This window comes from Miniopterus schreibersii (genome assembly GCF_964146895.1).
Source record: "Miniopterus schreibersii genome assembly, chromosome: 1".
NCBI lineage: Eukaryota > Metazoa > Chordata > Mammalia > Chiroptera > Miniopteridae > Miniopterus > Miniopterus schreibersii.
Genome location: NC_138101.1, coordinates 105,765,058 through 105,791,632, shown reverse-complemented (window position 1 = coordinate 105,791,632; position 26,575 = coordinate 105,765,058). Strand labels below are relative to the sequence as shown.

Here is a 26,575-nt window from a genome sequence, read left to right as displayed (position 1 = left end):
GAACAATACATCATTCTGGGGTGGGGGTGGGAGAGTGACATATTCATGCCTCAGTTTCTCCATCTGTGAAATGAGTATTTTGGATTAGATGACTTTCAGTTCTAAAGTACTATGGGACTATGAATAAAAACTTAAAAGTGGTAGTTGTGGTTATTACCAAAGGGAGGGTGACCTGATTTTAGGAGTTTGCCTGAAGTGAAATAATGTTACCAAGTCACCTAGAGATGGAGGGTTTGGGACCTTCTGTTCAGGGCTTTGGGTGGCTTAGGACCATCTGTGAAGTTCAAGGCCATAAGCAATGGTTCTTTCCTCAGCCTTAGGGGAAGGGGTGGTCTCAGGACTGCTCTCTGGGCTGGATTACATTGTAGTATAAGTAAGAAGGCTCTTCACGTAAGAGCAACCTGCCTAGAGCCAGGAAAGAAGCAAACAGCCACTGCAGAGAGCTCCTTGCAGGTCACTAGCATTGGCCTTGCTGGAGGCTCAGTCAGCCCCAAGTAGCCTCTCAGAGGGTGTATGAGCACCTGATGGGGAAGCCTGTGAACTGTCAGTCATTACTATCAAAGCAGGAGGCAGGATTGAGAGTAATTAATCATGCTCCCTCTGACAGGAATCCAGGGCCTTATCAGTATCCTGACCCCAAGAAATGTTGCTGCTCTCCAGTTCCCTCCTCAATAAAGGAGACTGACAGTCCTAACAAAGAGGCCCCTTATCAGATTTCAGTCCGGGAGCCCAAGGCAGCCCAGGGGCAGTGTAGAAAAGGCTTTTATGAGGCCCTGGATGCAGCGAGACTTCTAGGTTTTAACCCTTGGTTGTGGGAATGCTTCTGGGCACCAGCATCAGCAGGCCAAAGTTGTGATAGAAGCTTTCTGAGCAGATGAGCCAAACACTGTTCCCTGGCACTTTGCACTCCTTCCTACTACTCAGACTATGAAGACAGAGCTACAAAGATGGGGATGGTGGGAGTACGGGAGGCCATGTCTTCCCCAGAAGAGAATGGGCACTTTCCAATGAAGACCAGAAGCAATGAGGGAGCAGGGACCCCAGTCAGAGTCACATGGCTGCTTTCCTGCCTATTGATCAGGGGTGAGGGCCCAGGACCCAGGTGTAGCCCTGCCAGGGACCCTTGCTGCTCTTTCCTGGCGTTGAAAAAGATCATTATTCATTTCCATAGCCCATCAAGAGAGTGGGGAGGCCAACTAGGGAGCCTGGAAGAGTTAAGATCCATGTTAAGAGGGTAACGTGCACAGGCAGACAGGCAGGCAGGCTTTCTGCATGTTCCTCTGCATATTAATTCTTAACCTGCTCTAGTCCTGCTCCCCAGAAACAAGCAGAGAAATTACTGGTGAATCACCCTGATTTGTTTATGTTGAAAATACCTGCCTCCAGGAAACTGAGCAGCGGTGTCTGGTGGTGAGCAGTGCAGTGTGAATTTGACCATTTAGCAAGACAGGGCAGAAGCCAGGGTGTACAAATATCCTAGAAATGGGCTGATGCATACCGTAAACCTTCCACCTCTGATTTCCCAGTGAGTGGGTCTATTGACATACAGTATAGTGCACTCATCTTAAGTATATAGCTCATTTGTATTCTGTGTACACCCCTGCAACCATTCCTCAGATAAAACACAGAGTATTTCCAGCACCCAAGAAAACATCTCTCATTCCCAATCAAGACACACTACCCACCCAGCACCCTGCCCACCCAGGAGGTAATCACATCCTGACATGTATCACCACAGCTGATTTTCTACAGCTTTAACTAAATGGACTCATGTAGTATATATTCTTGTGTCTATGAGAGTCATCCCTGTTGGGTACAAGAGCTCATTCTTTTTACTGCTGTGCGAATTCCACCAGCAATGTGATGACGCACCATTTATTTATCCATTCTACACTACTGGTGCACATTTGAATTCTTTCCAGTGTTTGGCTATAATGAATATTCTTACATGTGTCTTCCGGTGAATATAAGCACTTATTTCTGTTGGGGGTACACTTAGGAGCAGAATTGCTGGGAAATAGGGACAACATATGTTTAGCTTTAGTGAACACTACCAGATTGCCAAAGTTGTTATGCACATTTATGTTCCCACTAGCAATACGTGGGAGTTCTGGAGGCCCCACAACCCCAGAGGCTAATTTGAAATTCATCGCTCTTTTTGATACTTTGGCTTAGATTAATTGCCTCCGGGTGAAGTTCAACAGTATGTGCAATGCGGTATTCTACTATGGCTGATAATAAAATTATGGTTATGACTATGCTGTCACCTTCTTTAAAAACTGTGTTCAAAGAAGTTGGCCAAGGAGTTAGAAGAACCACCAGGTCTTCTCTACTTTGCTGCTGATCAACAGACCTGCTGGTGTCTCCAGGAGAGAGTGGAAGGCTGGCAGGGGAGAGGCACAACTCCAGGGCCTTCTGGCCTGAGCAGTGCATAGCTGTCTGAGCTTCTGTTGCCAATTCATGCCACTAGCTTCTCAAAACCCACCAGATTTTCCCACACTGTAAGTGAACCAAATCCTCGCTTCAAACTTTCCCTATACCAACCCTTGGGCAATTTACTGAATATTAGCTCATCTTGGAACAAAGGAGACAAAACTATCAACCCAATTTTACCAAGTGCTAGAAGTACCAATAAAAGATTTTGAAGGAGAAGCTGAATTTAATTATAAAAGTGGGCCTTTCAAAAACCAGGATCCCTTCCCACTATCATAGATAACTGGGTAGTTATGGGGCATTAAATAACTACTAAACCTGAGAAAAGGAGGCGCTGTCCTCCTCCGGAGCATGGCTAAGGTGTTCCTGTTTCCCTCCTCTTCCCTCGAGGCCTATTAGCTTTACCCTTCTCTCCCTCTAAGCTCCAAGGGCCCTACTGTTGCCTCTGTAACTTGTTCCCTGAGTCCATTTCTTCTACAGCTTGCTTCTTCTATTCCGTGACTTTAAATAAACTTTCTCTTATAAAGTAAGCACACAACAAAACAAATGTGGAAAAAAGAAAAACAGAATATCAGCACTAGTTGGATCACCTGGGGAGAGAAAAAGATCAGGCCTCTGACAAAGGGCTAATCCTGAGACAAAGATTTGCATTTTAGACTTTCATTTGGGGATAAAGTTAGAAAATGAAGCCCTAAAGCCTATTTCATCTGACAAAGACAACATAATTTAGTCTATCAGGAAGAGTGTCCACAGCACAGACCATTTACTGCAAGATACGAAGAATATACAAGAAACTGCATCCACTGAAAGGCAAAGCAATATATGTCATGAACATTTCCTTGCCTGAGATGGACAGATAAGTACACAACAGAAGGAAAAACACTCAAATTGCACTTTGAGGTGGACCAAGCCCTTTTCCCACAGTAAATTCTTTGTATATACATATCAAAAACAGATCCAACAATCCACTTGGGAAAACCAAGGTCAGTTTGCAGCCTTGAGCAAAACTGGTGGAGGAGGAATGGAGGTTTTGACAAAACTCTTCCACATAACCAAGCAGTTCTTTAGCCTGTTGTGCCCAGCTAGGGCAGGGGCTTGAGAGGACAGCCTTACTTATGGGTGCTCTGAGTGTGTGCAAGATCCTGCTGGTGGGGGTTCTGTCTCCTGTGCTAACCCTAACCCACCCCATCCTGCCTTGACAGATGGCAGCCTCTGTGCCACTGTGAATCTGCCCTTCCCTGAGAAAGAGGGCTTGCACAAAGAGTTCTGCCCTATGTTAATCAGCTATTATAGCAGCCTGTGGAGACAGACCATGCTGGAGAAACAAGGCTTATCCACTGCTGGCGCTACAGGCCCAGTTTCACAAAGGCAGCGCAGAGAGGAAAAGAGCACTAGCCTAGGAGTTAGGAAACCAAGTGCTAAATCTGCTCTGTGGCCTAAGGTAAGTCACTTAACCTGGGGGCTGGTTCTTCATTGGCTAAGTGATAATCTTTGGTCTCTCTACCCCACAGAGCTGGAGCTGTATGGAGCAGCAGATCAGATAATGGGCTGAAAGGGTTCTGTAAAGTGCATGGGATAATAATAAAAACAGCAAAACCATTGTCCTCTTCTGATGAGTCCACACTAGGGAATTCGAGGAATAAACCTTTCTTCTTCACTGATGAAGGAAGAATGGAATTGTTTATAAACCTTTGCTTATCAGACTTCCAAATTAACACCACCACCCCCTTTTCCTCCTGGAAAATCCACCAGGGAACGCCACCTCAGAAACCACACACAGTGAGTTCCATTAGCCACAGAATTTTATCTACACTGTTTGACTTTAGTTTTGGCAGAGAAACTTGTATATTTTACACACGCATGTTGCAGGAGGCAAAAGGTGAGCAAAAAGGAGTATTGAAATCTAACTATACTCATTCTAGAGAAACACTTGGGGGAGCAGAATCAAGGCAAATTATTTAATTCAATCTGGTATCAGTCAACAAAAGGGAAAACACAGAAAGAAAAAGGGAGAAACATTAGGTCTTGAGGATCCTTGGTCTAGGTTTATTTTTTTAAAAAAATTTTATTGATTTTAGAGAGAAAGGAAGGGAGAAAAGGATAGAGAGAGAGGAACCTCGATGAGAGACATCACATTGATTGGCTGCCTCCTGCAAGCCCCCCTAATAGGGATTAAGCCTGCAACCCGGGCATGTACTCTGACCGGGAACTGAACCGACGACCTCTTGGTTCACGGGTCGATGCTCAACCACTGAGCCACGCTGGCCTAGGTCTAGTTTTGACACAACTATTTTGATAGAAAATTGCTTTAAAAAGATTTTTTTTTTTGGTCATCAAGGATTGGTCTTCCCTGTTGGTAGCTCAATAGACACAATCATGGACACATAATAGAGAATACAGAACTTGGAAGAAACTTCCAGATTAACTTCAACTGAACCCTCTCATTTTATATATCAATAAACCATATCCCCCAGAAAAGGAAAGATTTGCTCAAGATCATGGGGAAGGGTGGGATGATAGCCTTGACTTTATACTTATCAGAGGCAGGTGGGAGATAGTGAGCCCAGCTAGGTACAGCCTAGGCCTCTTCTCAGGCTCCTTCTAGGGCAGGTTGCTCTGTTGCAGGTGGGGGAGGGGTCACCAGGGCACAAGTTACCCAGCTCTGGCCTAGCAACCAAGGTGCCTGGAGCTGACAGGCCCATATGTTACATTCAATTTACCCAAATGCATTAACAAGCAAAAGAGCCAACACAAAGCAGCAGTTACAGCCAGAAACCTCCTGATGAATATCAGGTTCATCACCTGCAGTCCTCTGGGGAAGTGTGGTGTGTGCTGCCTCCCTCGGAGCCCTGTCCACTTCCTCTGAGGTACAGCCTGCTGTGTCAAGGCTGCCCAGCCCCATTCACAGCCCAGGACTGCGTCACCAGGCCTTTCAAACTCAGGCAGTTTTCAGTGGCTCCTGTGAAATCTACCACTTATTCTTCATATTAGCTCTGGAGGATGACCTGCTGTGGAGGTCTATAAGGCTTTTCCTTGGGCCCAGCTAACAAGATCTGGCTCCTGAGTGCCCCAGACACTCCAATTTGAGAGTGACAAATAAGTCACAAATGTCTAGGAGCCCTTGGTTTCACCACTGTATGAAGAACAAAGAGAGCAAAAGTGCAATCTGCTCCCAGCCCTCTTGAACAGCCCACTCTAATTCAGATGATCAAACAGGAGTTTGCAAGGGAGATCACTGAACTTAAGGGAACAACTCCGCAATGTTCCCCTGCCTCAGTCTCCCCTCTCCAGCCCAATTATACACTGTTCACCACGGCAAGTGTCCTAAAGGCCCAGTTTTGGTGACACCCTGTGTTTTAACTTCAATAACTCCACTATGTCCATAGCCGGGAGCGCTAACTTCTTGGCCAAACATGGCTCTTCTGTCTGGTTACAACTGACTCATCCAGGACAGACAAGGGTTCTTCCAGCTGTGCTTGGGCCATGTACATCCCTGCATTTCTGTCTCTACCTGTGTGGCTTCCTCCATTCCCATGACCCTGACATGTTGGAGCTCAGTTCCTCTCCAAGGCTTCCTTTGCACTCCATCCCAGGATGGGGGCCCAGCACCCATGTCTGTCTGGCATTCAGCCACAGAAGTGGCCCTCGCAATATGGCTTGACACAGGCCTCACCACCCTCAGATGCTGCTATCTGAGTGGAAGTAAGATGGTTTCCATAAAGAGTTGATCTGCAGAGGAAATTTTAGATCTTCACCCTCTTTCCCATCCTCCTATGACAGTGGTCTCATCAGTAGGGCAATTTTGTCCCACAGGGAAATTTACAATACCTGGAGACATTTTTTGGTTACCACAACTGGGGGAGGGTACTCCCACAACAAAAAATTATCCAGTCCCGAAAGTCATATGCTAAGGCTGAGAAACATTATATTAGAGCAATTAACAAGTAGCAAAACTGACTCATCCAGTTCCCTTCTATTGGTGATGCCAGCAAATAGTGAAATAACCTAACATAAGTGAAGACAGGAAAAAGGTTTATGGAGGGCCTGAATAATCATAAAGTGGCACAATCAAAAGGAGTCACTTACTCCTGCTTTCGATTCACCCAGCAATATACCAGGTGGCAGTCTGGCAGCCCCCAGTACGCAGAGTAGCAGGAGACTTAGCACTCACTGCTTTCTACTGATGACTTCCAATTATGGCCTGAGCACCTCCCTGTCTAGCCCTGTGCTAGCAGTGGGTGCACAAAGAAATGACAAAGTGGGTGTCCTCAAGGAGCTCCTAGTCTAGTGGGAACACACAGTACTAAAGAAACAATTATGAATCTTCACTCTTGGCTAGGCTGACATAACTTCCACTGTCCTTCAAAAATCCTTCACCTTTGCCTGTGTGGCTCAGTTGGTTGGAGCATCATCTGGTGCACCAGATGGTGGTGGGTTCGATTCCTGGTCAGGGCACATACCCAGGTTGCAGGTTTGATTTCCAGTTGGGTGTGTGTGGAGGCAACTGATCGATGTTTCTCTCTCACATTGATGTTTCTCTTTCTCCCCCTACCCCTTCTTTTTTCTAAATTCAATTTAAAAAAAAAAAATCTTTCTGGGAAGGGAGAAAAACAACGAAGTGGAAAAAAAAGCAGTGGTAGCTACAGCACTGATTAAAATCTTTATTGCTATAACAGCCCCTGAGATGAAATCACCTCCTGGGTTTGCACCAGCTGGCCTTGTGGAGCTTGTAAATAATTAAAAAGTAATTGGAAGGGGAGACCAAAGTATTAAGTGGATTTCTCCTTCTCAGGGCAACCAGGGTGTTTCTCTGCTGTAGTCACGTTATCTTTTGGGATTATATTCTTGTTTTTCACTGACACAGGCAGCTCCACACAACAGTTGGAGGCTGTTTCGATGGTTTTGATATGCATGGAAATGGGGATGGGAGGCACTGAACCTCAAAACTTGTGACTGCCTTTTGTGAGCAAAGATATGACAAAGTAAGTAATAGGCATGCTACTAAGAGGGCAATTCAGCTTTGGAAGGCAAAGGAAGGGGAAAGAGCGGGAAAGACAGAGGGATGAGGGTGGTTGCGGGGGGAGGGAGAGGAGTTCACTCAGAATATTTAGCAGCTGAGGCTGCCATTATAGCTCAGCCTTGGATAAGAGGAACATTTCATTGCCAGATCTCAATGAAGGAGCTGACACCAAAACCAAGGGATGCATAATCCTGGGGAAGAGGCTGGTGGGAGTAGTGATCTCCCATGGCTTTGTACTGAGGTCATGATGACGGTGGAGCTACACAGGTTGCTGAGGACCTTCTCCTAGAGAGGCTTGGGTTCTGGCCATGCTTCTTGAGGGCTGTCCCGGCTGGTGAATCCATTGATATGAAAGGCTATAAAGCCAGGTGGTTGAGTCACTGGGCTCAAGACTCAGTCAAATCATGGTCCAAAGTGAGTGGGTGAGGGAGAGTGAGGAGCGGAGGAGAGAAGTGGGAAGGTATAATAAAGCAGACACCCATGTACCAAAACTTTAACTGCAGGAATGCCCCCACCAAGCCAGTGGATGCAAAAATCAAAGAGCCAATGGGTTAGAAAAAGAGCTTATCCTTTTCACGGGTCATTTCCGGCCCTCCCAACAAATCCTGAGGGGCCTCTATTCTTTCATTGGCCTTTCTCAGTTTTCCTAAGGCTAGATGCGTCAATAGGAAGCCCCACATACTAGTTTAAGTGAGTATTTAAATTTGAAATGACTTGAGACCCGTTAATCAGAAGGGTGACAAAAATAAGGCAGGACCAAGTCTGAATGATTATTCCCTTCATTTTCTGCCAAGGCCCTATCTGCCCTCTTCAATCTGGCTGTCAATTTTTTGGCTAGGTTCATAACCAATTAGCAGTAAACGGCCCTGTCTTCCTGAGTTAAGACTCTGGCACTCTGTGGGGAGGAGTTCAGCCGAAGTGTGAACTGCCTACAATAGGCACTCAATAAATATGAAAAGAATTGAAATAACGCACACTCACCCCTCTTCTGCATAAAGATGAAGAGGTCATCCAGGAACTCTTTCCTTTCCGGATCATCGTCCAGTTCATACAGCTGCAATCCCAATCCCCCCACCAAAAAAAACACACAATGAAAAATCCGTCTTATGCAGGAAGCCTTACGCCAGAGATACACACCATCTGAATGACTACAAATATGACTCATAGACCACTCCAATCCTATTCTTTGGGGATCAGATACAACGACCCGCTGCAGAACTGCCCCTTTATCACAAAGGAAACATTACAGACCTTGGCAAAATCTCGAGAGATCTCTCTTCCTCGGCATCCATCTGGATCATCACTCCAAGCCAAACCACCATTCTAAAGGGGGAACAAAGCAGAGTTCAGAAGGGAGTAGGAAAAGAGCATTAGAGAACAAGGCAATTGTTTAGAGGGAAGATCAAGAGCGTTAGCAATTGTGCTATTCTGGCTTACACTGCTCAAGTCACTATCTCTGCCACCCTTATAGGGAGACCTTGTTTTCTTTTTTTTTTACTTTCAAGTATGGTTCCAAAATGAGAGGGAGTCAGGTGGAAGAATCATCTCCATTTGTTGGAGGAGAGTGGGAAATACTTATACCTGAGAATCCTGGAAGAGGAGGACACCAAGGCCCTGTTTCCTGAGAACCTGCTCATCCCTAGCTAATCTTCTGGAAGAAGCCACCACTCTGAGATGTACCACTTTTCTGCAGGTTCTACATGGTATGTGTGTTTGTGTATTTTATGGTATGTTTGTATATTATGGTATGTTGTGAAGATAGCTAGCCTGTCTTTCCATACAACACTCTAAGTGGGGGTCAAAGGCAGCAGGACGTTGTGGTGTCAGCAAGCCTAACCATTAGAAGCCCTAAATCTAGCAATCAGAACTCCCTAGTGATATAAGCATCCCCAGGGCCTGAAATTATTCCCAGGGTACAGAAACCCTGTGCCACTTGGTTGATGTTCATTTTCATTAGAGAAATAGTGAAAACCTAATCCTAATGTAATTGATTAGGTTAAACCAATACCATTAAACTGAAGGGAGGAAATGGTAAATATAAATACGCCTTTGTTTATGTTCTTGAAATCTGCTTCTTAGCCTTATTCAGTTGGGTAACTCTTATTCCTCAAATCAGGCATCATTTCCTATGGACAGCCTCCTCTTCACTCCCAGCTGTGCTAAGTACTCTGGAAGCAATCTCTGTACATTTTGAGCTCAGAATTTAACATATTATTTTGGAATTATGTGTACTGTAAGCTCCTTGAGAGCAAAGGTGTCTTATTCATCTTTGTATCTTCAGCACACAGCACACTGCCTGACACTTATTAGGCCCCAGTGAATGCTTGATGAACATCTCTTCAAAAAATATACAAAACGAAACACATATACCATACAGGAGAGTAAAACCCACCCTCTATTAGTCTGGTGTATAAAATGTCATATTAGAAGTCTGCTGTTCTTCCCTGATCCAGTGAGTCCATCACATCCTCTCATTTCTTCCCCAGGACACAGGCACACGCACTCACACACGTGCACATGTAGACACATGCCACCCAGCTGGCTGGGATGTGTAAGAGGTTGGGAAGGGGCATCTGGGAATGGAGAGTAGAGGTTTCTTGGAGGACATTCTTTGAACTGCATAAGGATCTTGTTGTGAAACCATACCAATAAAGTTGTCCCCTCTCCCTTTAATAAAGCTTGCCTGAAAGCAGGAGGTCATATTTGGGGGCCATCCTTTTCTTCCCTTACTCCCAAGTGGTATCTGAGGTGTAGACCCACTTTCTCACAGCAGCAATCTAGCACACAGGGAGGTAAGCATAACCAAGAAGTGATATCCTGTCAGCTAAAATGAAACAGGCTATGCTGAATTACGCCAAATTATTTCCCTGCTTATCAAGTAAAAGACGTGTGTGAGGAAGTGCTCAGTGAATGCTATCGGACTACGCACTCATCACCTCCCCAAGCAGATGTTGTAGAAATCAGCCTACAGCAACTTCAGCTCAGGGAGGCCAATAACCAAGTGGGTGGAATACTATTAATAAAAAAAAATTAAAAAGCCAAAACTCACCCCCATGTTGTAATTTCAGTCAACAGAAATCTGGTGTCATCTGGTGGTGACTAGGACAATAAATAATCAAGATGAATGATGCCTGTCAGGTCAGCAAAACCAGACAGTCACAGTCCTCCTTTTAAAGGATGCAGCAGGCTTCTCTAATGCCCAGTGATTTTGTTTGAGCCAGTAATTCCTGCTGGAAAGTCAATTATCCCGGGAGGCCCTATCGGCTGAAAGACATTTATTTAATGGGGGATCACTGCTGCTTCTGTTATGTCAGCTGTTTACTGTGGCAGCTGAACTCCCAACTCTCTCTACCTAGAGATCTGAAGCTGGTTCTTCACAGGATTCTTTATCACCAGGAGAGATGAAAACACAGTCTTTTTGCTAATTACAGTAACTTCCAGCACTGTGAATGCTCACTCAAACTATTTAACACTCAGTTAGGTGGAGAGGATGGAATTCACAACCTAGAATCTCAGACAGGGTTTTCCACAGTAGGAGAGGAGTGTAAAAGCACGCAGGCCAGTGCCTAGTGTGACAATAAACACCCAAGTGTGACAGCTCCAGGAACAGAGGAGAATGCCTTGGAGGATGGGGGCTGGGGTCACTTTCTCCAGCTCTGCCCACTAAATGTGAACCACTTAGCTTAAAAATCTGCTTAGTGATGGGATTTTAGTCTGACATGCCCCTATCTCAATGACCAGAGAGGACAAGGAGACTTGCCAAAACACGAGAGAAATGGGACACTAAACTCTTTGAGCAATCTCACTGTTTAACCCATTCTACAGATAGGAAGGTCAGTTACTATTTAAAGAAATGCAGGGAAAACAGTTGCCCAGGAGACAAGTGTTCCCTGTTGTCCAGTTCCAAAGCAGGAGCAATTTTACTTAATTTAAAATATTTAGTTGGGCCCTGGCCGATGTGGCTCAGTAGTTAAAACATCGGACAGCACAACAAAGGGTTGCGGGTTGGATTCCCAGTCAAGGACATGTATCTGGGTTGCAGGTTCAATACCTGGCCCCTGTTGTGGCACGTGTGGGAGGCAACCAATCAATGTCTCTCTTTTTCTTCCCCCCTGCCCCCCACTCTCTCTAAAAAATCAGTGGAAAAAATATCCTCAATGAGGATTAACAACAGTAACAAAAAGTTCAGTTGGGGTTGATGGGGAAATGTCTGCTCTCTTCAAATTACTATCTTTGTATTGGGCAGTTAAAAGTCAACCCTGCTTCATGTGATTTTTGGGCTGAGGTGAGAGTAATTCCTGAACCCTGCCCATCCTTCACAGTCTAGCTGGAATGTTGCTTCCCCCATGAAGCCTCCACCTCTGCCCACTAGGCAGAATTAACACTTTTCTCCTCTGGGCTGTGTCACTTGGGTTTTGGTTATCTGTGTCCCTGCCTATAAGCATCCTGTCAGAGGAGGCCCAGCCCCCAGCATATAGATAGCACTGACACATCTGCTGAAACACAGGGATGGGCTCCCCCATAGGTGCTCAGACCTCACAGTTCTGCTCTCCCCACTGCTTTCACTGGGAGAATTACAGGCTTCAGCAGTTATTTTCTTGGTTCTTAACTCTGACCAACTGCTGCAAAACACTGCTTCACTTATGCAATTCAAGTTTGTGGGCAGCAGGTTTCCTGGCCTATCAACAGGGTATGGGTGTCACTGCTGAAAAGTTATCAGCCCAGAAATGATTTTTTCTTGGATGCCGAGTGTGACTGACTGAGACGCTAGACTGGAGGAAAGCAGGGGGGCAACAGAGGTAAGTATGGGGGGAAAAGCCCAAAAGAGCCGGCTCAACAGTTTAGGGATCAAGAGGGTGTCCCCAAGAAAAGCCTTCCAGTTGAAGAATCACTGCATCCAAGTCTAATGGCTAGGGGAACAGCCCCTGTCAGCCGGTGGGCAGCAGGCAGTGTTCAATAGCCCAGAGTATGTGCAAGAGGCAACAGCAGCCAGAATCGTAACTTACTGTCATTGACAACCTTCTCAGCCTCTCCTACTTGAGACCTCTCTTAACAGCTTTGATCTCACTAGGAGCTCACAGGAAAATGACAGTTTGTTACCAAATACCTGGCCAAGTCAAGCTTTGGCTACTATACACATTCAGCTCATTTCCCCCAGGAAACCAGAGGGCATTTTGCCTTTAAATCCCTCAAAAATGGTGGTGAAAGATGGTTGGGGAAGGAGAAAAGGGAGCAGGAAGCTAGTGTTTATGCATCTTCTGTGTAGCAAGTACTGGACCCGAAGCTTAACAAAGTATTTTCTTACTTAATTCTACAATTTAGAGGTGGTGGTTTTAGAGATGGAAAAACAATGGATCAAAGAGCTCAAGTAACTTGCCTTGGGTCTCTCAGAGCATTTAAACCCAGGCCTGTCTCTCTGTTATACCACGCTGCCTAGTGGCTTGAAACAACAGTAGAGAGTGTTCTGGATTAGGACATCAGGAAGGGAGAGAGGGAGGAAAAGAAGAACCAAATTTTCTGTCCATAGAATGCCTATAATGCCCAGTCATGGCCCTGGGTGGCTGCTATCAATGGGGGGGGGTGGGGTGTCTTTTATTTCATAATTCATCTCATGGACTTAAAAAAAATCAGTCTGAATATACTTGTCCAGGAGACTTCCCTGGGGTACTGGAATAAGAACTGCTAATGTCCAAAACAGAATATCCTGGGTAGGATGAGCCCTCATCTTCCCCCAGGGGACAGGGGATTGGGGGAAGAGAGAGACAAGCGGTTACACCTGAGGGGACTGGAAGAATATGGCACCTAGCACTGCGACATGCACATAAAAGGCCTTCAAAAATAATGAGTTAGAGTTTACGCTGACTGCTACTCAAAGTTAAAAAAACCTCAACACCTCAACCTTGGAAGAGTGAAAATCTAAAAGGCTGCCATGTGGAAGAGGAAGCAGGTGGGGGTTTTGTTGTTTTTTGTTTTTCTTTTTTCTCTTAAGCCCCAGAGGGCAGAACTAGAGTCACTGGGCAAAAGTAACCAGGAAGATTTCAGGTAGGGGAAGAGGGGCTTTTCTAACAATCAGAACTGCCCGGTAATGGAGTGGGCCTTCTCAGGAGGTGGGCAGCTTCCCGTCCCTAGATGACCATCTGTCTGGGATGTCATGGTGTGGAATCCAACATGAGATAGGGCTGACAAGGGGTCCTCTAGGAGCCTTTTCTGTCCTGAGAAGTGAAGATCCTATGACAAATTCATTCAACACTGTTTTCCTGAGGAGAAAAAAGCCATTCCCACATAGGTGGAAAATCAAGCTGAGCACACACAGCATTTAATAGAGCAAGGCAACAAGAGCCAAAACACAAAGTGCCCAGGAAGGTGGGGGAGGAGCAGGGATCAGAGGTAGAGACAAAGCTGGCCTGGAACAAAGGGCTGAGGGGAGGTTTACAGTTTAAATGAGCATGGAGTGAAGGATAAACAAGGTGTGTTTTGGCAGGGAGGATGCCAGTCTGAATAGTTAAGATGAAAACAGGCTGTGAGATGCCTTGAATACCAGGAGGAAATTTAAACTCTGAACTGTGAACAGTGGGGACGTAGATGTTTTCTGAAAAGCAAAACAAATGATTAAACTAGCAATTCAGATGATTTTAATGACCCATTTTTGTTGGAAAAAATATAATATACACATACAAATGTATGTAGACACCTAATTGGACTGAGATTAGGTGAACCTTCACTTATCATTTTTTTCATTATACTCATTCATGTACAAACATTTGATCCCTTGGGATACACTAGGTACTGCAAAAGGGTCTGAGGGAAAAAGAACACAAGCAAGAGCCTCTGACCTCATGGGGCTTACAATTAATTTAATGGAGAGAGACAATTAAAAAACAATTGTTTGTTTTTTCTAGATTTACTTTTGAAACATATGTCAAGACCCGTTACTTGCCCTCACCCCCAACAATGAAAATTTGGGTTGCAGTGAAATTATAGAATAATTTTAGCAAACGATATCTTCATAATATTTAGTCTTTCAAGTAACAGAACAGTATGACTCATTTAAAAAATATTTTTTGTGCCCCTCAGTAATGATTTACAATGTCAATTTATTACTTATGTAAACAGTATTGAAGATCTGAGAGGGAAACCTGGCACTGAGGCTGGCTTGGGACTGGTCAGCAGCCCCCACTGTGAATCTGGGTGGGCGGTAGGGGCAGAACCAGGGAGAAATGACTGTCTTAAGATGCAGCCAAGTCGGAGAATCAAGCGGATCTGGACTGAAGGCATGAAAGAGAAAGAGAAGGATGAACCTGGATCTTATCATGAGAAAGGTATGTTCTAATGGAAATGGAGAGACACCACACAGGGGATCAAGCAAGAAGGCAGCCTTTGGTCACTAATAAAAACAGACCACTGTCTTTGGATGTGTACGTGTGGTGGTGGTGGTGGTGGTGGTGGTGGGGCGGTGATGAGACCAATCCCACAGCCTTGGAGGAAGCCAGGCTGGCAGCAGCAAGAGACAAAGGCTTAATGCCAACCTTCCAATGAGGAGAAATTTAATCAGTGTCTCCTTACCCAAGAAGGCTGCCTTGGGCCTTTCTTTTTTACTGGGATTTGTGGCGGGGGGTGGGGGTGGGGGAGCAACCAGACTATGCTTCTAAGATTTTAAGAGCCAGCACTGCATTCCTTAGAGCTGTCCCTCCCCAGAGACAGGAGAGCTGACTTTAAAAGCAATTAAGTATCTAGGCTATTTTAGGATTACCCCTTGGCCACCTGGAATATCTTATTAAAGCACAGTTCAGATGTCCAAAGCAATTTTAGATCCCATTCCTCACTCCTCCTCAGGACAAGCGTTAACCCTTTCCTCAGGTTTAAAGTACAGAGGCTAAGTAACCAACCAACTCACCACTTGGGCTCCAATATTCCACAACCCTGAAGAAACTGTCCTGTCCTTTGAACAACACCATCATACACTGACAACTTTTATAGAGATTCTTGTGTTCTCTGACGACACAGAAGAGTTATGTTTTTCCTTTCTGTCTATTCTCTATGGTCAAGGATCTGGACAAATTCCTTTGACCTGAACCTCAAAGTAGTCTTTAGCAAAATAGACTTCTAAGGGGCAGATCCCAAGCTCACGGACACCAATTACTTTGAAATGCCAAATGTAACTGAAGTACTTGGGCTCAATATTCTGTTGTTAGTATTATTATTATTATTTAAAATAAGTAATACATAAACTACCTTTCCTTTGGCTAGACCCATGGCTCTGCAGGTATTACCTGTACCACACTTGTGACTGTTCCCCTGCTGGCCGGGTTGATGATGTTGCAATGTTAAAGCCCAATTCCCATCTTGGTAGGAAGAAAAAACATCTTTGTCCTCCCCCCAGTTTTAAATGATTCCTGAAGGTAATGAGACATGTACAAGGGGGTAATGGCAAGATTGTAGGAGAATCCTAAAAGGAGAGGGGAGTCACAGGAAGTAAAAGATACTGTTATATGCAACACTGTTGGACTACAAAATCCTCCTGATAAATCAGGATTACTGCTCTTAGCTAAATGGTTCAGGCTTTAGAGGCACCAGAGGTATAATTATCAGATGCACACTTTCCAAGGTCAGGACACTTTAGCAGGAACCAGAAAGGGCCTCCCCACCTCTTACTAGCAACAAGGATCAATTCAAACTCGGTGGCTTGGAAAAGGAGCTAAGGGACACTTTTCAGATTAAGCAGTAGAAAGGAGAATGGGTAGGGGAGGAGAGAGAGGGCACAGTCCTACCTTCCCATCTAGGCACATAAACACTCCATGCAATAATTAAGAAGACTGCCCAGAAATGGGGTGTTCCTACAAAAGGAGGAAGAAAAACTAAAATGCAATGTTGGTGATGAAGACACTTCTATACTAGAGTGAATGAACTGGCCCAGTCAAGTCTAAGTCAGACTGAGAGCCCCAGAGGAAAGTCCCAGTTCCCTTTCTCTGTAGAACTTGAGTTGGCAGCACTGCTCATTCCACCTCATGAGCTACCTACCACTTAAACTTCACAATGGCTGCTGACATACAGTCACACCACAGGGCTCAGGAAGTCAGAGCCGGAGAGCCAAGTGGGAGAACCTGCAACTGACAGAAGGGGAAACTGAGACCTGAAGAGGTTAGGAAACTTACCTGAAGTCAATGCTTTAGGAAAGTTTCAGAAGACATTTTTTTTCAGCCCTGGCTGGGTAGCTAAGCTGGTTGGAGCGTTGTCTGGATGTGCCAAGGTTGTGGGTTTGATTCACAATCAGGGTACATACAAGAATCAAATAATGAATGCATAAATAAGTGGAACAGATCAATGTTTCTCTCTCTCTTCCTTCCTCTCTCTAAAATCAATAAATAAGTAAAAAAAAATTTTTTGTCTTTTTTTCAAACTACATATTTTAAATGTATAGGAAGAACACATTTTTAAATTAATTAATTAATTTAGTTAACCCTCACCAGAGGATATATTTTCCATTGATTTTTAGAGAGAGTGGAAGGGAGAGAGGGGGTTGGGGGAAGAGAGAGAGAGAAAGAGGGGGGGAGGGAGACACTGATGTGAGACACATAGATTGGTTGTCTCCTGCATGTGTTGGATCAGGGCTGGGGGTTGAACCTGTAACCCATGTATGTGCTCGTGCCCTTAACCAGGAACCAAACCCCTGACCCTTCGGTGTGCAGGCCAACACTCTAACCACTGAGCCATACCACCCAGGGCAGAACACATTTTAAAAAAAATGCTACAATGAATTATTTTATAAGCAAAAAAAAAAAAAAAAATCCCTTTCATTTTCAAGTTCAGGATTGCACAGAGCAGGTTTCTTTGGGCAGAACACAGCTGCATGCTGTGTTTCAAAGTCAGCCTCATTTAAAATTCTGAGAGATCCTCCTAAGGGCTTCTCCCAACCCCATGCCCCCATTCAGGGGTTGGTACCATGGTGTACACATTCCAACTCTGATGCCAGCTGCCCCTGTGCTGTCTGCCACCTCTCCTGAGATATAAGTTTCTTTCTTATAGGGAGGGTGACTTACTCCTCTGCCAGTTTGTGCACCTGGCAGAAGGGTCTGGCAGATGATAGAGGGGCTCGGAGCTCAAATGAATGTAAAGACTTGAAGAACAAACCACAGGGATAAGCTTAGGAGAATCACTGTAGGCAGGCTAAGTGATAAATTTGGGGGAAATCACATAATTAAAAGAAGATGGGCTTTAATTTCTAAAATACGAATCCACAAAAGGGAACTAGAACTAAACATATTTTCTAAAGATAGCATTTTAATTTTAAGGTTCAAGAGGGTAAAAGAAGTGTACATTTAAAAAAAAGAAGTCCATCCCTGGCTGGTGTGGCTCAGCTGGTTGGGACATGGCCCTGTGCACCGATTTCCCATCAAGGCCCATACCCAGGTTGCGGGTTCGATCTCCAGTTGGGTTGTATACAGGAAGCAACTGATTGATGTTTTTCTCTTTCTCTCCCTCTCTAAAATCAATGATACACACACACACACACACACACACACACACACATTTTTAAAAGAATAGTTCATTATTCAGATGTAAAATTAGCAAAGCTTTAAAAAAATGCTAATACTCAGTGATTACAAGGGTTGGGGCAATGGACTCACCTAAAGTCCCATACTGGAAACATAAAAATGGCATAACCTTCCCAGAATGTCACAATAAACACAACAGAGGCAGCAGCAACAACTAAAAATGACTGGCCCAGTCGGGTGTGGCTCAGCGGTTGAGCGTCGACCTAGGATCCAGGTGATCAGGGTTTGATTCCCGGTCAGGGCACATGCCCGAATTGCGGGCTCGATCCCTGGTCGCGGGCATGGAGGCAGCCGATCAGTGACTCTCTCATCATTGATGTTTCTATCTCTGTCTCCCTCTCCTTTCCTCTCTCTGAAATCAATAAAGATATATTTTAAAAAATAAATAAAGAAATAAAAATGACTGAATACTTGTTATATGCCAGGTCCTGTACTAGTGTTTTATGTGTATTAAACTTTTAAACCTCAGCACAATACTCTGAGGTAGGTACTATTACCCCCATTTTTCAGATGACAAAACTGAGGCACAAGGAACTTAAGTGACTTGAAGAAGGTTACAAATGACCAAAACAATGCAACTGAGAACCGAAAGCAGGCACTGCAGCTTCAAGTCTCTGTTTGTAACTGCCTCACTTTCTCAGTCTCCTCCTGATCTTGTAATTCTGGTCTATGAATCTCCCCTTGGGAAATGACTATAAATACAGTACAATTTTATTTATAACAGTAAAAAAAAAATCAGAACTAACCTAAATTTCTGACATTAAGGGAACATGCAACACATGAAGGTGCTATCCGTTTGCTAGAAAATAACACTGCTTTCTAAAAATGATCCCTACTTCTCATCTTTCCCATTAATTTAAGATGGAGTAAAGATCTACATATAAAAATACAACTACAAAATAATAATTAAAAAAAAAATCCTAATGAGGGAAAGATCATAAAGGGAAAGATCAGTATTTAGCTATATCAAAAATTTAAACTATCTGTAAAAAATAGTAGAAACATAAAGACAAGGGACAATACACAAGAGGATTAAAAAATCAGGTCAATATGAAATAGTAAAACAGCATAGTAAAATGAGGAAAGGCAGCAAAAACACAACACATCAAAACTAATAGAATGTAGCAAAAGCAGTACTAAAAGGGAAATGCTAAACACCTACATTACAAACAAAGATCTCAAGTAAACTACCTAACTCTACACCTCAAGGAACTAGAAAAACAAAACAAAAAAAGCCCAAAGCTTGGCAGAAGGAAGGAAATAAAGATTAGAGTGGAAATAAAACAGAATAGAAAAACATCAACAAAACTAATAGTTGGGTATTTTTTGGAAAGATAAACAAAATTGACAAACCTTTAGCTAACTAAGAAAAAAAGAGAAAGGTCTCAAAATCAGAAAGGAAAGAGGAGACATTACAACAACTGCCACAGAAATAAAAAGGAACATAAGAGACTACTATGAACAATTAGATGCCAACAACTTGGATAGCCTAGAATAGCAATTTTCAACCCTTTTCATCTCATGGCACACATAAACTAATTATTAAAATTCTGCAGCACAACAAAAAATACATTATATTTTTTGCTGATCTGACCAAAAAACGGTATAATTTTGATTCATTCACACCAAACGGCAATTGTTGTGTTGGCTGTTGTCATTTTTTAATTTGACAATCTAAGGGAAAAGAGGTCAGTGCCCCTGACTAGTCAGGTAGCATTGCATGTTTTAAAAATTCTTCTTGCAGCACAATGGTTGAATATTGCTGCCCTTGAAGACAGGGATAAATTCCTAGAACCTGACAACTCACCAAGACCGAGTCACGAAGAAATAGAAAATCTGAACAGGACTATAAACTGGTAAGGAGACTGAATCAGTAATCAACTGATTCAACCTCCCAACAAAAGAAAAGCCCAGGGCCAGATGGCTTCACAGGTAAATTCTACCAACATTTAAGGAAGAATTAATACCAATCCTTCCCAAACTCTTCCAAAACACTAAAGAGGAGAGAATACTTCAAACTCATTTTCTAAGGCCAGCATTACCGATACCAAAGACAGAAAAAGATACTACGAAAAACTACCTGATGAATATAGATGAAAAATCCTTAATAAACTACTAGCAAACCACATTCAACAGCACATTAAGCCCTGGCCAGCGTGGTGCAGTTGGTTGAGCGTCATCCCATGCACCAAAAGGCTGCTGGTTCAATTCCTGGTCAGGGCACATACCCAGGTCGCAGGTTGACCCTTGGTCCTGGTGTGGTTTGATCTGTGGTCTGGATGCATATGGGAGGCAACCAACCAATGTTTCTCTCTCTCTTCCTCCCTCCTTCTCTCTTCCTCTCTCTCTCAAATCAATAAAAACATATGTTTTAAAAACAGCTCATACACCATGATCAAGCAGGATTTATCCCTGGGATGCAAAACTGGTTGCAAGAATGGTTCACTGCTCAGCTGGCGTGGCTTAGAGGTTGAGCACTAACTTATGAACCAGGAGGTCACGGTTCAATTCCGGTCAGGGCACATGCCTGGGTTATGGGCTCAATCCCCAGTAGGGGTCATGCAGGAGGCAGCCAATTGATGTTTTGCTCACATCAATGTTTCTCTCTCCTCCCCTCCCTTCCTCTCTCTTTAAAAACTGATAAAACATCTTAAAAAAAAAAAAAAAAGCTGAGGCCTCATACTTACTGATTTCAAAACATAATATAAAGCTATAGTAATAAAAAAGTATGCTATTGGTGGCCTGTCTGGGTGGCTCAGTTGGTTGGAGCACTGTCTTGATGTGCCATGGTTGCAGGTTTGATCCCCCGTCAGGGCACATATAAGAATCAACCAATGAATCAAATCAATGTGTGTCTCTCTCTCTCTCAAAGAAGTATGATATTAGCCTAAAGACAGACACAGACCAATGGAACAGAATACACAGGCCAGAAATAAACCCACACACATACAGTCAACTGATCTTTGGCAGACTGCCAAGAACACACAATGAAGTAAAGATCATCTCTTAGACAAATGGTGTTGGTTAAAACTGGATATCCATGTGCAAAAGAATGAAACTGGATCCTTATCTTACACCATACATAAAAATCAACTCCAAGTGGAATTAAGACTTGAAACTGTAAAGCTCCTGGAAACAAATATAGGGTGAAAGCTTTGTGAAATTAGTCTTGGTAATGATTTTTTGGATATGACACCATAATCACAGGCAACAAAAGCAAAAATAAACAAATGGGACAAACTAAAAAGCTTCTGCACAGCAAAGGAAATAATTAACAGAGTGAAAAGGTAACTTACAGAATGGGAGAAAATATTTGCAAACCATATATCTGAAAAGGGATTAATATCCAAAAAATATAAGAAACTCCTGTAACTTAAGAGCAACAAAATATATAACCCTATTTAAAACTGGGCAAAAGACATGAAGAAACATTTATTTTTACTGATTTCAGAGACAGGGAGAGGGAAAGAGAGACAGAAACATCAATGATGAGAGAGAGTACTGATTGGCTGCCACCTGCACACCCTGCACTGGGGATCAAGCCTGCAACCCGGATATGTGCCCTGACTGGGATCGAACTGTGACCTCCTCGTTCATAAATCACGCTCGACCACTGAGCCATGCCAGCCTGGTGTGAATAGACAGTTCTTAAAAGAATACATACAAATGGCCAAACAAGTATATGACAAAGTACTCATCATCATTAATCATAAGGGAAATGCAAATCAAAACCATAATGAGATATAATCTCACGTTTATTAGGATAGCCATTATAAAAACAAACAAAAACAGAAAATAAGTGTTGGAGAGGTTGTGGAGAAATTGGAATCCTTGTGCACTATTAGTAGGAATATAAAATGGTGCAGGCCAACATGAAGAACAGTATGGAGGTTTCTGAAAAAGTAAAAAACATATTTGCCATATAATCTAGCAATCCTACTTCTAGATATTTATATAAAAGAACTGAAATTAGGATCTTGAAGAGATATCTGCACTCCCATGTTCACTGTAGCAATGCTCACAACAACCAAGATATGGAATAAACCTAAGTGTTCACTGACGAATGAATAAAGAAAATGTTGTATATACATAAAATGGAATATTATTCAGTCATTTAAAAGAAGGAATTCCTACAATATGTGATAACATTGATGAACCTGGAGGACATTATATTAAAAATGTAAATATTTAAACAAAACCTTAAATAAATGTAAATAAAGTGAACTAAGCCATGATCCCACTTATACAAGGTATCTAGAGTAGCCAAACTTACTGCAGCAGAAAGTAGAAGGTAGTTGCCAGAGGCGGGGAGAGGGAGATATAAGGAGTTACTGTTCAATAGGTACAAGTTTCAGTCATGCAAGATCAGAAAGTTCTAGAGAGCTGCCATACAACAATGTGTTTCTAATTAACAATGGGTACAGTGCATTTAAAAATCTGTTAAATGCATTTTTTACAATAAAAAGGAAAGAAAGAAAAAAGGGCAAAGGCTACAAAAGCAGGTAAGTGACAGAACAAATACGAAAGGCAAACATATGAAAAGATAGTATGATGATACTGCAAATTCAACCTTTAGAATAATCTATCTTCCCACAGATATAGAGACACAAAGGCATAGGGTTACACAGCATCTACAAAGATAGTCTGTATTTATGCTGCACATGTGTGCGTGCACACACACGCGAGCGTGCGTGCTGTGGCTGTACATGTAAATAGGTAAACGTACAATAATAGCCCTAGAAACTGATTCATGCCTAACTGTGGCCTCCTCTAGGAAGGAAGGGGGGAGAGTGGGAGAAAGCAGGCAGTAAGACACTATATATTTTTTAAGTATACAGTATTACTTTAATTTTTTATGAGCATCTATTCATCTTAGGTCATTTTGAGACAAGTGATTATAAAAGCATTAATAAAGAGATCTTTATAAACACCCACGAAAGAATAGCCTAACAATGAGTAAAAAAAACTTCAAAATATTTCTGTGAAGAAAAAAAAGCTCTGAAAAGGTTTAGACCAAATAGTTAACAACAATGACCCATGGAGGATCAGGCTGACCTTTACTTTCTACATATCTAAAATTATTTGAGTCAATATAACTTCCATAACATGTTTTTAAAAAATTAAACTACTTAAAAATAATACTTTAAATTAAATGTTAATGATGAAAATTGCTTATGGTCTTAGGTGATAGAAGTTGGACACAAAAGTAAAAAATATGCCTGTAATACACATTTAAAAAAACACAAAAAGGGAAGCCCTGGCTGGTGTGGTTCAGTTGGTTAGAGTATCCTCCCATGCACTGAAGGGTCACAGGTTCAATTCTGGGGCAGGGCTCATACCTAGGTTGCGGGTTCCATCCCTGGCTGGGGCACATATGGGAGGCAACTGATTGATGTTTCTCTCTCCCTCTCTCTCATCAATGAAAAACATGTATGGGTTCATAGCCCAGCTTTCCAACTATAAGCAAAAGCAGCCCACTATCACCTTCTTCCCTTATCTGTAAAAGAAAACAAACACATGAAGGGGGGTAATATCAGGGCCTGCCTCACACAACTCAATGAAATAATGCAAGTACCTGGCACACGAGGTCAAAAAGTCTGTTATTAATAAAAAACAAAGCAAAAAAACCATGGATGAGGATAATCTGATGTGGAGGTACTCTAACCCCTCTCCAGAGAAAACCTAGCTTAGAAATGGTAGATAAAATTTAACACTCCACACCTCCTACACGTATAGCTAAGCTTAAAACCAAGAAAGAAAGTAGAGTGCACAGTGTCAGAAATGAAAAGGAAGGAATCAGTGACCAGTGAGCAGGCTGTTAAACTGAAGGGCTTAAGGGAGAATAGGACCTAGAGAGAGTTCTTAAGAGCTGAAGGCTGAGGACTGGAGAGTTAACTACTCACAAGGGAGAAGAGTCTAGGCTGCAGGTACCCTGCACACCAGGAACCAGAACTGAGATAAATGCATAAAGCCAGAGGTCATGAAGGACTACAGTCCCATCCCCTATAACGGGGGCCTAAAAATTGCCCACCAGCCTGAAGAAGAAGCAAGGAACCTTGCCATCTGTTACAGTCCTCATGGAAAAAGAGGATCCATAAGAAATGGAAACCCAGGCTCTCACCAGGCACAGATGTAGGCTCCAAATTCATATTACCCAAACCAGTGACAACCAGTTAATCTCATCCAGCCCCAGCAGAGGAGAAAACAAACTCCCCTTAGGAATGCCTTCATAATACAAAGCACGTGAGACTCCCATAAAAACAAATTACAACTCAAAATGAGCTTACATTGGAAAAAAACAAAAATGAACCACCACAAGAGGAAATAACCATCATAAACAAGAGTAACAAGACATAAAGAGAACTTTCACCCTAAGAATGAGAGATAATAGAATAATCTAAAAGCATCTTTACAATAATCATGTTTAAATAATGGGAGAATGTTGGAATTGTTGAGAAAGCTGGGTAAAAGACGCAGATGGCTCATTACCGTTCACCCTTTTGCACGTTTGAGATTTCCGTAATAAAAAGTTTCAGGGGAGGTAGAGAGGGTCTAGGGGGATAAACGGTGATGGAAGTAGACTTGCCTTGGGGTGGTAAACACACAATGTATTATAGAATTGTACACCTGAAACCTATATAATTTTATTAACCAGTGTCACCCCAATAAAATCAATTTAAAAAAAAAGACCCTATTCACCTGGATGTTCCAATGGAGAAGACTCTAGAAAGGCAGGATAGTTTCAAGGAAGTACGAGGACGCTACCACTTGCCCTATCCAAAATCCTGGGGAAGTGAATCTGCTTTGAAAAGGAACTGATGAGCCCCATTAACCCAAACCATCACAAAAACACAAGAAACCCCAAGAAATGACTCTATGGAAAATGCTAATTTGCCTTTCCCTTTCAGAGCTGTTTCTTGGAGCTGAGAGTAAAGGATTTAGTGGCATGGGGCAGAGACAGAAGATACGATTTCCTTGCAACACTGTACCTCTAAATGCCACATTCTTAGAATTTTTGTGGATTTCCTTGCAGTTTTTAGCAGCTTGGATACAAGAGTCCCTATTAACATCCTCATTTTTGGCACCAAAAAAAAAAAAAAAATAGTTTCAACAATTCCATAATATAAAATTTTTTAAAAGTTAAAGATGTTCAAAGAGCTATGAGAAACCATGAGACAAGAACAGGCAGATTTTTGAAAGCCAAAAAATTGAACACAATATTAAGATAAATAATTTTTTTTAAACTTATAAAGTAGACTAGGCAGAACTGAAGAGAGAATTAAAAACTGGAAAATAGCCTGGCCGGGTGTGGCTCAGTGGTCAAGCATCGACCTAGGATTCAGGAGATCGCAGTTCGATGCCCGGTCAGGGCATATGCCGGGGTTTCGGGCTCCATCCCCAGTCAGGGGTGTGCAGGAGGCAGCCGATCAATGACTCGCTCATCATTGATGTTTCTATCTCTCTCTCTCCCTCTCCCTTCCTCTCTCTGAAGTCGATAAAGACATATTTAAACAAAAACAAACAAAAACCCAACAAGGCCAGTCTTAAACTGGAGTATTTTGATTCACCTCTCTGAAACTGATCACACAAACAAAATTTAGTAAGGATTAAAAGATTTAAACAATAATATGCTTGATCCAATAGACAGATATACAACCCCATATCTATCAAATAAAGAATATACATTCTTTCCAAGCACACTTGGAGAATTTACAGAAATTGATCCAAGAATACTGTAACAAATTTCAGAAAGTTGACACCATACCAGTTCTCTAACAATAATGGTTAGAGCTTAATTATAAGATATATATTAATATTTTTTTAAAAAGATAAACACTGGCCCTGGTCGGGTAGCTCAGCTGGTTAGAGTGTTGTCCTGATATGCCAAGGTTTCAGGTTCCATCCCCCGTTAGGGTACATACAAGAATCAACCAATGAATGCATAAATAAGTGGAACAACAAACTGATGTCTCTCCTTCTCTCTCCCTCCCTCCCTAAAAACAAAAAACAACAAAAAAAACTAATCAATAAAAAAGAAAGAAAGAAAGAAAGAAGATAAACGCCACATATTTTGGAAACTAAAAGACACTCTTGAGCCCTGGCCAGTGTGCTCAGTGGTTAGAGTGTCTGTCCTCCCACCAAAGGGTTGCGGGTTTGAGTCCTGGTCAAGAGCACATATCTGAGTTGCAGGTTTAATCCCCAATTCTGGTTGGGGCGCATGCAGGAGGCAACTAATCCATGTTTCTCTCTCTCACTCCCTCTTCCCCTCCCTCCTTCCCACTCTCTCTAAAAAAAAAAAAAAAAGTCATTGGAAAAAATATCCTCCAGTGAGGATTAACAAAAGAAACAAAAACAAAAACAACTCCTGAACAACCCATGGGTTAAAGAAGCAATCACAACTGAAATTAAGAAGTATTCAGTACTAACAAATGAAAGCATTACATATCAAATCTTGTGGGATATAGCAAAAGTGCGACCCTAACAAAAATCTACAGCTTCAAATGCATTTATCAAATAACAAGAATTTCAGAAGTGTTAAACATACACTAAACAGGATTTATAACAGAAT

The 26,575-nt window shown here is 42.6% G+C and overlaps 1 protein-coding gene across 3 annotated transcripts in view; it reads right to left on the bottom strand.

Moving 5' to 3' along the window:
- Positions 1-26,575, bottom strand: part of ARID3B (AT-rich interaction domain 3B) — a 57,204-nt gene that overhangs the window by 12,456 nt on the left and 18,173 nt on the right. For all 3 annotated transcript variants that reach the window (XM_081138545.1, XM_081138546.1, XM_081138544.1), the window contains exons 3-4: positions 8,705-8,776; positions 8,435-8,507 (exon numbers count right to left, since the gene is read on the bottom strand). In XM_081138545.1, coding sequence (XP_080994671.1) covers positions 8,435-8,507; positions 8,705-8,776 — 145 coding nt within the window. The remainder of the gene's footprint in view (positions 1-8,434; positions 8,508-8,704; positions 8,777-26,575) is intronic.